This window comes from Canis lupus, chromosome 25 (assembly GCF_011100685.1).
Source record: "Canis lupus familiaris isolate Mischka breed German Shepherd chromosome 25, alternate assembly UU_Cfam_GSD_1.0, whole genome shotgun sequence".
NCBI lineage: Eukaryota > Metazoa > Chordata > Mammalia > Carnivora > Canidae > Canis > Canis lupus.
This window is the reverse complement of record NC_049246.1, coordinates 17773829-17787217: the sequence shown is the minus strand read 5'-3', so window position 1 is coordinate 17787217 and position 13389 is coordinate 17773829. Positions and strand designations below refer to the sequence as shown.

At 43.0% G+C, this 13389-nt stretch overlaps 1 protein-coding gene across 2 annotated transcripts in view; it reads right to left on the bottom strand.

Moving 5' to 3' along the window:
• Positions 1–13389, bottom strand: part of CRYL1 (crystallin lambda 1) — a 145313-nt gene that overhangs the window by 23363 nt on the left and 108561 nt on the right. For both annotated transcript variants that reach the window (XM_038573515.1, XM_038573514.1), the window contains exons 4-5: positions 9065–9226; positions 1997–2191 (exon numbers count right to left, since the gene is read on the bottom strand). In XM_038573515.1, the coding sequence (XP_038429443.1) occupies positions 1997–2191; positions 9065–9226 (357 nt within the window). The remainder of the gene's footprint in view (positions 1–1996; positions 2192–9064; positions 9227–13389) is intronic.

Genomic DNA, 13389 nt, shown 5'->3' with positions numbered 1-13389 from the left:
TGGGGACTTCAGACACGTGAGTCGCACAGTAGCCAAAGTAGAGACACGGGTGGGATTGTCAGGTATGTCGTCCCTGGGAACATTCCTGTCAGCCAGTAATATGATTATATTCAGTCCACCAGTGGAGACAGGACAATCAGAAGGAGGGCAGAAAAAATGAGGCCATGAGAACACCCAGAGTGGTCAAATTCAGAAACCCTTCCAGCCCTTCTTCCTCCAACCAGTAAAGTGAGACACTGGAACCCCTCACTGCTCTTCCAAACCTGGAGCTTCCAGACTGCAGCTGGTTCCAGTTTGTGGTCAACATAGAATCCTTTGCATATGACTCCCACCTAATTCTATGATACCAGAACCTCCAAGTTTTTCCTCAGGTTGGCTCACATCTTTCTGATTAGAGGAAGCAAGCTTCAACTTAGGGCTTTTCTTTATCTTTGGGGCACTGAGATACCTTACAAACAAAAGTAAAAACTGCCTTAAAACTTCTCACAGGGCAGCTGGGGTGGCTCAGCAGTTTAGCGCTGCCTTCAGCCCAGGGCGTGATCCTGGAGACCTGGGATGGAGTCCCACGTCAGGCTCCCTGAGTGGAGCCTGTTTCTCCCTCTGCCTGTGTCTCTGCTTCTCTCTCTCTCTCTGTCTCTCTCTCTCTCTGTCTCTCATGAATAAATAAATAAAATCCTTAAAAAAAAAAAACTTCTCAGTGTAATACTGAACTTTTCTTGTGGTCTGTTAAAGTGTTCCCCTTCTCTAGACAAGGGGAAATATTTTAAACACAGCTCCATGGGGGTGCTTTCAGCTCAGTGTTGTCTTCCAAACATTCTACCACTGATACTAAAAAACATTCTACAACTTTAGGAAATTAAAACTACAAACTTAACAGTGAAAATCCCAGGACTCTATCTTGAAGATATAGGAACATTAAGTGGATTTAAACAGTAAGGACACAGAATTGAGCTATTCTGTGGCAAATGACCATGGCAGTCGGGTCAGATAATGAATCTAATGGGGACGGGACGGAATGCCAGAACCAGGGAGTGAGAGCAACACATGATCAGGAACTGAGAAGCTCCAGCACAATGCTCACGGTCTGGCTTCCTAGCTCCAGTCTCAGGCTGGGACTGGCAAGCTCCCACAGGAGGTAAGCCAAGAAATGGGCCTGTTCCACAAACAGACAATTCAGCCTGAGCTCCATTCCCTCTGCCCTGTGGACCTGGACAGACTTACTCACTCTACCAGGTTCCTGTAAGATGAGAGTGGGCAGACGGTTCTGTCTTCCCATACGGAAGATGGGGAAAGCAACAGCAAGCCAGTGGACAGAACCAGATGGTCTGAGCCTGAGACCCCTGGACTCTTCACTGCAAGTCCTGGGGCCGCTTGGATTGTCTATCCTGCCTAGCACCAGGTCCTTTGTACACATGTATGCAGTGAGGTGATTTTGAAAGTCACGTACAAAAGCTTTCCATGAAAGAACAAGGGTGTGTGTGTGTGTGTGTGTGTGTGTGTGTGTGTATAATGTTCTATTTATATGTGAGATGAACATATTGCTAACAAGTTTAAGGCTTACCCATTATCTCTTCCTCAAGCTCTTGAAATAAACTAGACCTCTCTAGAGGATACAAGTTTACCCAAAATTTAATTTTTCCTCCTCTTGAAAAATCATAACACTGGGGGGAGAACCTGAGACTATGAGAAAATGCAGTGTGTCACACAGAGAAATTATGTGGTAATTTCTATGTCCTCTATGAAAGGACAGGAAACAGAGAAGTCTATCATCAAGTGTGAATATCAAATGACTTATTGTAACAGAGGAATCTCTGAAACATGTGATGAATTGCTACATAACGTTTTATTTTCCTTGTCTGTTGACTGAACCTGAGAGAAGAGCTTGCCCTCAGTCCCCAGAACAGAGCAAGCAGGACCCAGTGCTGACTTTTCCACCACCCCTCCCCCATGGCCACCTATTCCTCCAACTGCCAGAGGCTGGAAGCAGCCCACTCACCTCCACGAGCCGCCAGGCCTCACCGATGATGGCATACTGAAGGCGATTCAGGGCAAAGCCTTCAATCTCCTTCATGATTCTGACTGGGGACTGTCCAATCTTCTGCATCAGGGCGTAGGTTCTGTCCATTGTCGCAGGAGCCGTCTCCGGGTGTGGGACCAGCTCAACCAATGGCACGTAGTACGGTGGGTTTACCTTATGGGAGAGATGGAAGGGGAAGGGCTCAAAAGACAGCTCTGGAGTTAGGCTGTTGTTTTGGCAGACTTTGCTTGCCTATCTTGAATGGTCAGATGGGGCAGATTTGTCTTTGGAGAGGCCTCTCTAGATTTAGCACCCATGACAAGAAACTTGAAATATGAAGTAATCCACAAAGGTGGGAAAGGAAAAACTTGAGTGCAGAATTCTGTGGTTTTATATAGAAAAATCAGAACCAACACAGGAGTTTGAAATTTGGAGGGGCAGATGACCATCTGAAACATCCAGGACTAATCTCCAAACCCCTGACCTCCCCACAGGATTTCTCAGCTACCAGTTGTTCAGACTTCTTAGGCTTCTACCTACCCCAGTCATCCTCAGAGCCATTTTCTCTACAAGAGTCACTGCAGGTTCTTGCCATTCTACTGTGTTGGTATTAAAAATCATTGACAGCATAATTTTGGGAAATACCCAAAACTTGGTATTTCCCTAACTTCTCCATGCTGAGCCTCAAATGTCTGCCCCACCCCATCCCCCACCAATCTCACCTAGATATCACACAGCATCAGAACTCTACCACAGCCTCATCATAATACAGCCTAAGATGGGAAGGGTTGGTTCACCATGAAGAGGCCCTGAGGGAAATGCTTGCCTAGCCCAGCATTTATACTTTGGGCTCTGGTTTTCTTGCTGTACTTTGAGAAGCTGTTCTTGAAGAAAAGAAAGTTATCCTAGGTCCAAAGAAAATGCTAGTTGGTAGAACCTGATTAGCCTCACCATTAAAAGCCAAATGCACTGTAGTAAAATGTTCTCCAAATGATACTTTTAAATAATTTTTCCTTGATATATGGATGAAAATTGATAGAATCTTATAGTCACTAAATAGCTTTAAGAAGCATCCATTCTAAAATGACTTCTACAGAAAAGGGAAAGAAAAATTTCTTTCCCTAGGACATCACATAGGAGAGGCCTCTGTCTACACGCAATTTAGCCTAAGAGGTTCCTTCTGCTCTCAGCCTGCCCTGGTCACTCTCTCAACCCTCTTAGAAAGCAAGAGAGGATGGCACCTGTTTTCAAATAAGTAAATTATGAATCAGTGCCTCAACTGAATCGCTTATCTCCTGCCTAGACTGAAGTCTTATAAAAATGTCTACCCCTGGCTTTTTTAAATATCAGAATTGTAAGAACTGGAAGTATGTGTATCTTGGATGAATTTTTTCTTACTATAAGACAAAGACATTGGGCTTAAGGTCTTTCAATGTTGCAAGCCCCATAGGTAGCAAAAACACAGTTGAGACAACAGTTAAAAAGCATTTGTACATACCACTTGCTAGTTTCCTTGTGCAAGTATTCCTTACAGGTTCTTCTCCTGCCTACACTCTCCTTAAATGGTGGTGCTCCCAGGCTGCCCCCACTAGCTTCCTGCTACACCCACTCTCTAGCTCTGGGAAGAGCTCAGCAGTTCTCAGGCCATCACTCCTACCCCAAAATGCTGTGATCTCACACAGAGCTCATCTCCCACCGCAGGCCCATATTTGCAGTTGTGCACTGGACACACCCCTAGGATATCCAACAACCATACACTCAACCTGTCACGAACTCCACTCCCATCTCTCCCCACCCTAAACCGTAGATCCTCTTCCTAGCACCGCACCTTGATGAGACCCATCACAGCCTCGACACCCAAGTTAATACCATGAGAAGTATCCTTGGTGCCTGCCTCTCCCAGGCCCCTCCTCTCCCTACACCTTCCCATCCATGATTCTGTCAATTCTATTCACATCTTTCAGAAAACCCATTCTTGCTACCACACACTTAGCTCAGGCCATCACCTCCAATGTAGATTCTGGCTCTCCTCCCTGGCCTCCCCCTCCAGGCTCATCCTCTCTGCTGCTGCCAAGGTGATCCTTTGTCAGGCAGGGGCCTGTCAAATCCAGAGACAGAAAGGAGAACCCGAGGCTGCCAGGGCTAGGGGCAGGGGAATGGAGAGTTGCTGTTTAATGGGGACAGAGTCTCAATCTGAATGAAGACAGAGAGTCTGAGCAGATGGTGGTGAGGTCTGCAGGACAGTGGGAATGTGCCTACTGCCACTGGACCGTATACTTAGAAATGGCTAAGGTGACAAATCTTTTTTTTTTTTTTTTTAAGGTGACAAATCTTATGTGTATTTTATCACAATTAAAATTAAAAAAAAATTAAAAACAGGATGCTAATCATACCACCTCCAGCTCAAAACCTTGCATGACTTTAAGTCCCTACCACCCACTCAAATACAACTGCATGATCTGGCCCTTTGCACTTCCTAAAACAGGCCAAGTTTCCACACTTCTGTGTCCATGCGCTCCAAGTCTATAAGCTTCTGCGAGAGGACCTCCCAGATCTGAGGCCCTGGATGGGGTCGTACTTGCCATGGCACCTCAGTCCCAAGACAAGGACCCTGACCCCTACTGAAGGCTCAGAGATGGGCAGTGACAATGACATGGTAGAGAGAGGAGAGGTGGGGATTGGAGAGGACAAGAGGTAAGCAAAGCAAGCAACTCTCTTAAATATGAAAGGAATGGCTGTTTCCTGACACTACTCTCTTTCTGACGTGACGGCAGGACCTGGGCCTTCTGCTGTTGGAGTCTGTGAGTTAGACTGAGAAACATATTCTCAAGAAATGAGAAGAACAAACAAAGGAGGAAAGGAGGCAACTTTTCTAAAGGTTACAGGAGATGGTCCCCAGCTCAGCTGGTGAGAGAGCGGAGCTGAGCTTTGCTGGAGGCCCAAGAGAGGGCCTGGCCTGTGAGGCTCTTTGAGAGCTCAGGTTGAGCTGGGTGGTACAAGGGGGGCATTCTCCATTCACCTCATGAAAAGCCTGCCCAGAATCTGGACCGGAGCCTGGGAGGCATGTGATCACGGCGATAGCACAGCACGCCCAACACAGAGCCTTCGCTTATTTTCCCTGCAGCAGATTAAACAGAGTTAAACTCACAGAGGAAAGGCAGACCGTCCCTTTTCCCAGAAGACAGGTGCAGCAATTTGCAATTCATCTGCACAGCCCTGCTGGGGAGGGGGCACTCCTGACCTGGTGAATTCTTCTTTCTCATTGAAAAACGAGTATAAAAATGAATCAGTACCTTGCTTACCGCAGGTGGACAAGACTAAATCCTTCGCCATTTTGATACTTTACATAGGAAAGTCTTTTTCCACCCCTCTGAAGGTAGCAGCTGGCAATCTGAAACAGGTACTGCTTGCACACACACACATACACACACTCATGTGCTCTCCACAAACAGCAAACTTATAGATAAATATCCAAAGTACCATCAACATGAGGGCAAATGGTTTTAGGGTCAGGTGGGAGAGTGAGTCAGAGAAGGTGCAAGCGTAGGCAAGGAGTGCTTGGACGGGAACGCTCTGGGTGCCTCATGCGAGTTGGGCCTGATTTGACTCCAGGCTACCATGGCTGACTAGTAACCTACGTGAGAGTTGTGTGTTTAGGAACTGTTCCCACTCAAGACTCATCCCTAAGCAGATGGTGTGAACTTGCCAGGCAGCGTCATCCACAGGGCATCCATAAGGGTGGCACCAAGAGCATCTGATGGGCTCACACAGCCCCATCAGCTCCATGGAACCATCACATCCCCAACTGAAAACAGATTGTAGACCGTGGCTGAAACTATCAGTAGAAAACTGCTTGCTTTGATTGATCACTAACATAGATCTAAGTACCAAGAGAGAATGTAGCCAAACTCCACTTTCAGTTAATCACTGGCTACCAAATGGGCATCCCTGAGCCTCTCTACACATCCACAGGGAGATGAGGCAGATAAGCAAAGGCAACATAAAAGACATCTGAGAGGAAGCCTGTCAGGGACACAGACAATGGCCACATTAACACCCCTCTTCCTGAGCCCGCCACTCTCCTGGCTCCAATCTACCTGTGCATAGAGAGAATACATCCAACCTATAGTGACTTCCACTCACCCACCAGTGCTCAGAGGACCTGAAAGCTCCTCAGATGCCAATGGGAAAAAGTGCCCAAGAAACAATATGTGATGTGGAAACTCCTTGGCTGTTGGTTCTTCCACAGAGGGGTGGAGGCAGCAATCTTTTGCAATTGCTGACTATCCCCTCTTGCCACAGTCTTTCAGAGGCATGAATAGGCTTCCCTTGCCTTTATCCTATTTCCTGTCTGGGCGAAGAGTTGTGAGTGACTAGAGCACAGAGCTGAGGCAGTGCCATGTGAACTGATGAGCTGGGATTCTCCTGCCCAGCTACAGGGCTGAAGGGAAACTGTAGCTCCTCAGAGATAGTAAATGGTTCTTGATGATTTAGGGATTATCCATCTAGCCTAGGTTGAATTGCTCAAAGACACTTTTCCCCCCACTCTCCTTGAGCTCAGTGGAATGAGGACATGGTGGGCAGCACCAGTACAAAAGAAAGAAAGGATAAAATTCCAAAGACAGTCAACTTGGGTGATTTCATTTGCTTTAGTGAATGTTGGCTTGGGTATAAAATAATTTACAAATGTAATAAGAGGTCAATTTTTGAAGTAAGGTCTGAACTTAATTTGCCTATGCTGTTTGCCTTTGATTAAAGAAGTAAGAGTGAGCAATCCTGGAATGGTAGTAGGAGAAATGTCATTACTCAATAGTCAGGGGCTGAACTACTAGTCAGAGGTACTCGTTAGGTGTGACAGAAAAGTGAATAAGGTGTGGTCTCATCCATCAGGTTTAAAATGAAGAGATACAGGTAGAAATCTTGTTAAAGGACTTTGGAGGGGATCCCTGGGTGGCTCAGCGGTTTGGCGCCTGTCTTTGGCCCAGGGTGTGATCCTGGAGTCCCAGGATCGAGTCCTGCATCAGCTCCCTGCATGGAGCCTGCTTCTCTCTCTGCCTGTGTCTCTGCCTCTCTTTGTCTCTCTGTGTCTCTCATGAATAAATAAAATCTTAAAATTAAAAAAAAAAAAAGAAAAACTTTGGAGGTATTTTCTAAACAATTTGACTTCTTTCTTTCTCTTTCCTTTCTTTCTTTCTTTCTTTCTTTCTTTCTTTCTTTCTTTCTTTCTTTCTTTCTTTTCTTTCTTTTCTTTCTTTTCTTTCTTTTCTGATTCAGAAGTAAAATTTCTGGCTAGAAATTGGAAATTTTCAAGTAAGAGGCTTACACCTGTCACTGATGCAACCAACAATCTAATAAGTGGTTTACAGTTTCTAAGAGTCCTTTTTACAGACATGTAAATATCACAGAAGCAAAGATAGGACATGTTTCATGTCACCTGGTATTTGGATGCTGTAGTTAAGGTCCCTCTTGGCGCTAATTTCCTCTATCTGAGTGGTAGCTACACATGACTGGTTTTCTTCTAGGCTCTGTGGGTCTACGTCTCTGTATTTGAGGACGCTTGGTATTTGGATGCTTCAGTTAAGGTCCCTTTTGTATGTCAGTAGGAAGACATCCAGACATCCAGAACCATACAGCTATGTGAATGGTGGTACAATTCTTGTCAGCACACAGAATCCAGCAGGCATCTGTGACTTCCCCTTCTTCCTCCCCTACCTGAGCCAAGTCTGTCCCTCTCCCCTGCCCGCTCTAAACTCTTGCTCAGAAAGAGTTCTTTCCCTCCTCTCAGTCTAAAGCCCTGGTCCTCCATACTTGGAATACTGCCCCAATTTTGTGAAGCAGCTGCTCCCCTCTCTGAGCCATCTTCAATATAGAAAGAACCTTCTGATTACCCTCCAAAGGCAGCATTTCTACCGCATCACAAGGCTGCTCTGTGCCTAAGCCAGTCCCAGCTCTTCAGAGCAACTCTGACGATTCTGTATAACCCAACTATTGTCAAGCCTTCCAGCATTTTCCTCCTGCTTCCCAAGTATGTGAGGTATGGGTGCCCTTCCAGGCAGGCTAGCCTCCTTATGATGCTACACACCCCATGCTTCCTCTTGGCCAAGCGTCTTTGTTTACAAACTTTCCCAGCCTCACATTCTCTCCTCTCTTGTCAGCCCAACCAGATCCTGCCCAGCTTGGCTCCAGTTTCTCCATTAGGCTGTCCCCAGCCTTCACCTCCGATGGCCTGCTGGTGCTGGGGGTATGGCCACTGTCATCTACTATCATATCTATTATGGCTTGAGCTAAGTTAGCTTTTCTGTACTAACAGGCTGTCCTGGGTCTCCAAGGTCACACTGAGCTCAAACCCCTACCAAGTGATCCTTGGATTTCCTCTCTGATTCCCCTTACCTCATATTACCACATTAATCTCAAAAAGATTTATTAAGCACTTGCACATCAATGTGGAACTCACTGTCCAATATACCTCATCATGCACCCCCTAGTGAGTAAGTTTGTCCAGGTAATTACAACAGGTGGGTTCAGGGAACAAAAGAAAAAGGGATAGTGGATTTAAAGTCAACCAGAATCTCAGGAGCAGGACCCAGAATCTGCCTTCTAGCAAAACTGATCCTACTCTGAATTGTGTTGAGTATACTACACAACACAGTTACATGGCTACAAATTCTTACTCAATATATACATTTTGTAACAGTGGCTTTTTCCCTGACAGTGGAATTATGCATTTAGTAGTCTCTCTCTTCAGTTAGAAGGTGAGTTACACAAGGGTGAAAGTATATAAGTATCGTGCATTCTATCTCATTATGCACTAGGTATGCAGATACAATTCAAGGCATTTTTGGATTAAATTCTTTTTAAAAATGCCAGTATTTTACAACTTTCTAAAGATACTTTTAAAAAACCCACTAAATTATACAATTTTAACTGTGTGGCATATGAATTATACCTCAATAAAACAGTTAAAATTTACTAGCAGATTAGTAAAAATGTATTGCTCCTGAAAACCAAAATGAGATATAACCAATTCTTGAGGTGTAAGGCACTCACCGGATGGACAACAAGGCACTGCTTCACGTGCGCCAGGCCAGCAAACAGCTTAGAAGGCAGGAGGCAAGAGGTGGAGCTGCTTAAGACAACTTTATCGTCGACAATTTGATCTAACTGAGCAAAAATCTTCTTCTTCAGCTCTAGGTTTTCTGGAACACATTCCTGAAAAGGACATATTCAAATTACTATTCATGATACTGTATTCAGTCAGGCCCCAACCCAAGCATGTCATGTTTGATTCATTCCCAAAATGAACCGATTAGATAACTACTAGCAAAATTTAAGAACAAAACAAAAAGTTGCTGAAAAACACAGCAAATCTCCATAACTCTGGAAACTGGGTGACATATATATGGGAGTTGTATTTTCTAGTTTTGCACAGGTCTGAAAATTCTCATAACAAAAATGTCTGCCAACTGAAAATTCCCATAATAATGCAGTCTGCCAAATCTATGGGGGTAGACTCGACAGCAGAAGACATGACACCACCTTTGGCGCAATGCTACAAACAGCAATAGTAGCCATCACCACTTATTTTTCCTATTTCTCCTGACCATCAGATCAACTTATCTTCAAGGAAAAATCTTATCTTCATAAAATGGACAAACATGTTACATCCATAATTCCCAAAAGGCTTCTTGAGCATCCATTTCTAATTGGCAATCCTTTTGAAAAGGACTTTTGTTTCTAAAAATCTAAAATTACTTTAATAGGGACACGGGAGGAGGACAGAGGACCAAATTTGGATCAAGTGCTACAGATAACACCGCTCTGAAATCCTAATCACGCACAGAGCCGGGGTAGAGTGAGAGGACATTCTCAAACACCCAAGTGTGGGCCTGCAGATGAGGCCTGTTCCTGGGAAAGTCAGATACACGGTGGATACTGCCCTGCTTTGGATGGAAGCAGAACAGGAGAAGATGCACAAACTGCTCCAGTACTAGAAATACTAGAGGCAAGAGGCCTGGGGGGTGGGGGAGGGAATCATGAATTCCCAAGGTTCCCTGGTGAACTTATAGGATAATGGTCTCAGTGTGGTCTGGTAATCATCAGCATCAGAATCAACCGAGTCCTTGTCAAAAATACAAGTTCTCAGGCCCTCATCCCAGACCTACTTAATCAGTCTCTGGTGGTGGGGTCCAGGTAGCTGCATATTTGTCAAACATTCTGATGATTTTTGTTCCTACTAAAGTTTGAGACCTACTATTCCAAGGTGTGGATCCAAAGTGTGAATCATCTATACTCTCAGTGTGGCATGCTACCAAATATATCCTCAAGAATCTCTCCACTGTGTCCAAGCTCTGTCCTACACTCCTCCTCCAGCTACTCACAGACAAACCCAAGGATGCCCTGATTAGTGTAATAGCACTATGGTAGCAGAAATAGTATAAACACCAGCAGAATACCAAAAGTATATAAAGGTGAGCATGCAGTGCTGAAGGACTACTAGGATTATATGAGAATCACCCCTCAAAAATGAAAATATGTTCAAGTTTGATTTAGTAGTATCTAATCATTAATAATGGAATCCAATATATTGAAATCAACTGTGTAAATATTATGACATAAATTCCATTTTTATACCATCTACAAGATTTTAAAAGTTTTACTCTGAGGGTAGGGAGTCAATATTGTGTTTGTTTATACTTTTTAAAAATATAATCAAACCACGTTAAATTTAATTAAGAACAAAAGGTCATATAAGCGCCACATCTCAAAGACAGGGAAAAAAAAATGGAGTCATTTAAGAACTGTAAAGGCCATTGTATTAAATCCCCTTATCAAAAGGGGAAAAAAAGCTACAGTTGCTGGCTGGTTGTACTGAGTAATTCCTGGATCAGTTAAGTCAGCGAGTTGGGTTAAGTTTAAATGGAGCCTTGTAGTAAAGCCAGAGACTAAGAATGATGCAGATACTGTTTGAGAGAATAAAAGAGTCCTTGTGAATAGCCTTATTGTGAGTCTGTCATGCAGATTCTCCCCTGAAATGCTATGCCTTTCTTCAGATCTTCTGATTATCAAAGAGGCAAGAAAATTTGAACCAGAGGAAACCCAAACCTGCTACAATTATGTAAGGGTTTTTTAATGGCACATTTGCTTGATGTTTTTGTTGTTGTTGTTGTTGTTGATAGTAAAAATTGTTCAATTTGGTGGGTCAGGATTATAATGCCTCTGTCCATGTCAAGCCTTGAGTTCATTTCCTTGCTATTCATTAGGGAGCTGATACTCCTCGTCTGAGAAATGGAGTCTGAAACACTACTAATCAGGACCTTTATCACTTGTGGTTTATTACAAAGCTAAGAGACGCAAGGGCCATTCTCTTTGCCACAAACGGGCTGGGAGGAAGGGCAGAGTACCAAACAATGACACAGCTGAGAACCCAACTGCAAAGTCGGCTTGCTCCCTCTAAACTACAGCCATGTGACCAGGTGAGACTCCAGCCCATGTCTTTCCAACAAAACGGTGTTTTTCAGAGGTCCTTTCTGGAGAAAATGTGAAGTGTTAGCAAATGTTCTATCTCTACTGAATGTAATGAGCTTGACTTGGCTTAATTAAACTCTGACAGCACTTTGAAACCAATGATCATTATCTGTTTGTATTTTGTTTATTTTGAAGTGGGAGACACAACACATAATAAATGATATTCTCACACACAACTACTATAGTCCACATGCTCAGATTTCAACAAACCAAACAAAACTCAGGACAAATAAAGCACAATGTAACTTCCCAAGTACCACAGCCCTACCTGGTACATCAGAAGGAGTTCACTCATCTCAGGCAGTATCAGGCGGTTAAAAAGCGAAGTTAAGTTTAAACACTCCTTTTTCCTTTGCCTTCTTGAAAGGAAGAAACTGAATGATGGTATGATAGATACAACTTTTAATTCTCTCTAATTTACTTATATTTTAAAAGGTAAATCATTTATAAATTGTGGTGTTTTGTTATTAGTCAAAGGTACCTGTGACAGCATTTAACTCATTAGGAATGTTCTAGAAAAGCAGCACAGCCATGGCAAGTCAGTGTACTGGAGAATTCCCAAGCAAAGGAAATAACTCATGTTTAAAGTTTACTCACTTGCTATACAATGGTATATATTTTACAAAACAAATATGTTCATAGGGAAAATGAAATTTCATTGATTTTTTTAAAATCGATTCAGCCATTTTAGATAGGCATCCTGTTGCTAGAAAAATCTACATTTGTTAATACAAAACATCTGGAAGCAATTTCAATGTACTTTCCAAAAAGTCAAACTAAATTAGAAGACCTCAGTACTTAAAGTATTTTACATGCAAAGAAATTTTATTAGCTAAAAGACATGGGGAAAGAAAAGAAAGTTGAGCTAAAACCCTACTGCAATCACGGCAGAAGGAAATTAATTTTCAAACTGAAGATGGAAGTGATCCACATTACAGTCTGTTAGCACTAATTACATCTATTCGAGCTTTCATTATCATAGGCAATGAACTTAATCTTATGTCTTAATCAGAGGCTTTTTTTTCTTAACATCAAAATAAAGCTTTTAAAAGCATATTACAAATCCTAAGTAGAGTTTACAATAATCTAGAACAAATTGTACTCAACCTAGAGAGATATTTCCAAAGTAAACATCAATCTAGAACATATATTTTTTTTATTGGAGTTCAATTTGCCAACATATAGCATAACACCCAGTGCTCATCCCATCAAGTGCCCCCCCTCAGTGCCCATCACCCAGTCACCCCCACCCCCTGCCCACCTCCCTTTCCACCACCCTTGTTCATTTCCCAGAGTTAGGAGTCTCTCATGTTCTGTCTCCCTCTCTGATATTTCCCACTCATTTTCTCACCTTTCCCCTTTATTCCCTTTTACTATTTTTTATATTCCCCAAATTAATGAGACCATATAATGTTTGTCCTTCTCTGATTGACTTATTTCACTCAGCATAATACCATATTTAGGAACGTTACTTCCCAGGGATTAGTTGTTAAGGTTACCAGAATTATTGTTGTTTGCTTTAAATAGTAGTCCTTTCTGTGGGTAATCACAGGGAATGAAGAAGAGGCTGAAATGCATCAATTGCTGTTCTGATTAATGAGTCTATTCCTATCCTCATTCCAATGCTATTTCTGGTACCTTTTATGAAATTTTTAATTTAGAATTAGGTTAAAATACTTGCCATGAAAAAAACCACAATTAAAAATATTTCATTTAAGCTTGCAAATAGCATACAGTTTCTTTCTTTTTTCTTTTTTTTAAGATTTTATTTATTTATTCATGAGAGACACAGGGACGGAGAGAGGCAGAGACAGAGGCAGAGGGAGAAGCAGGCTCCATGCAGGGAG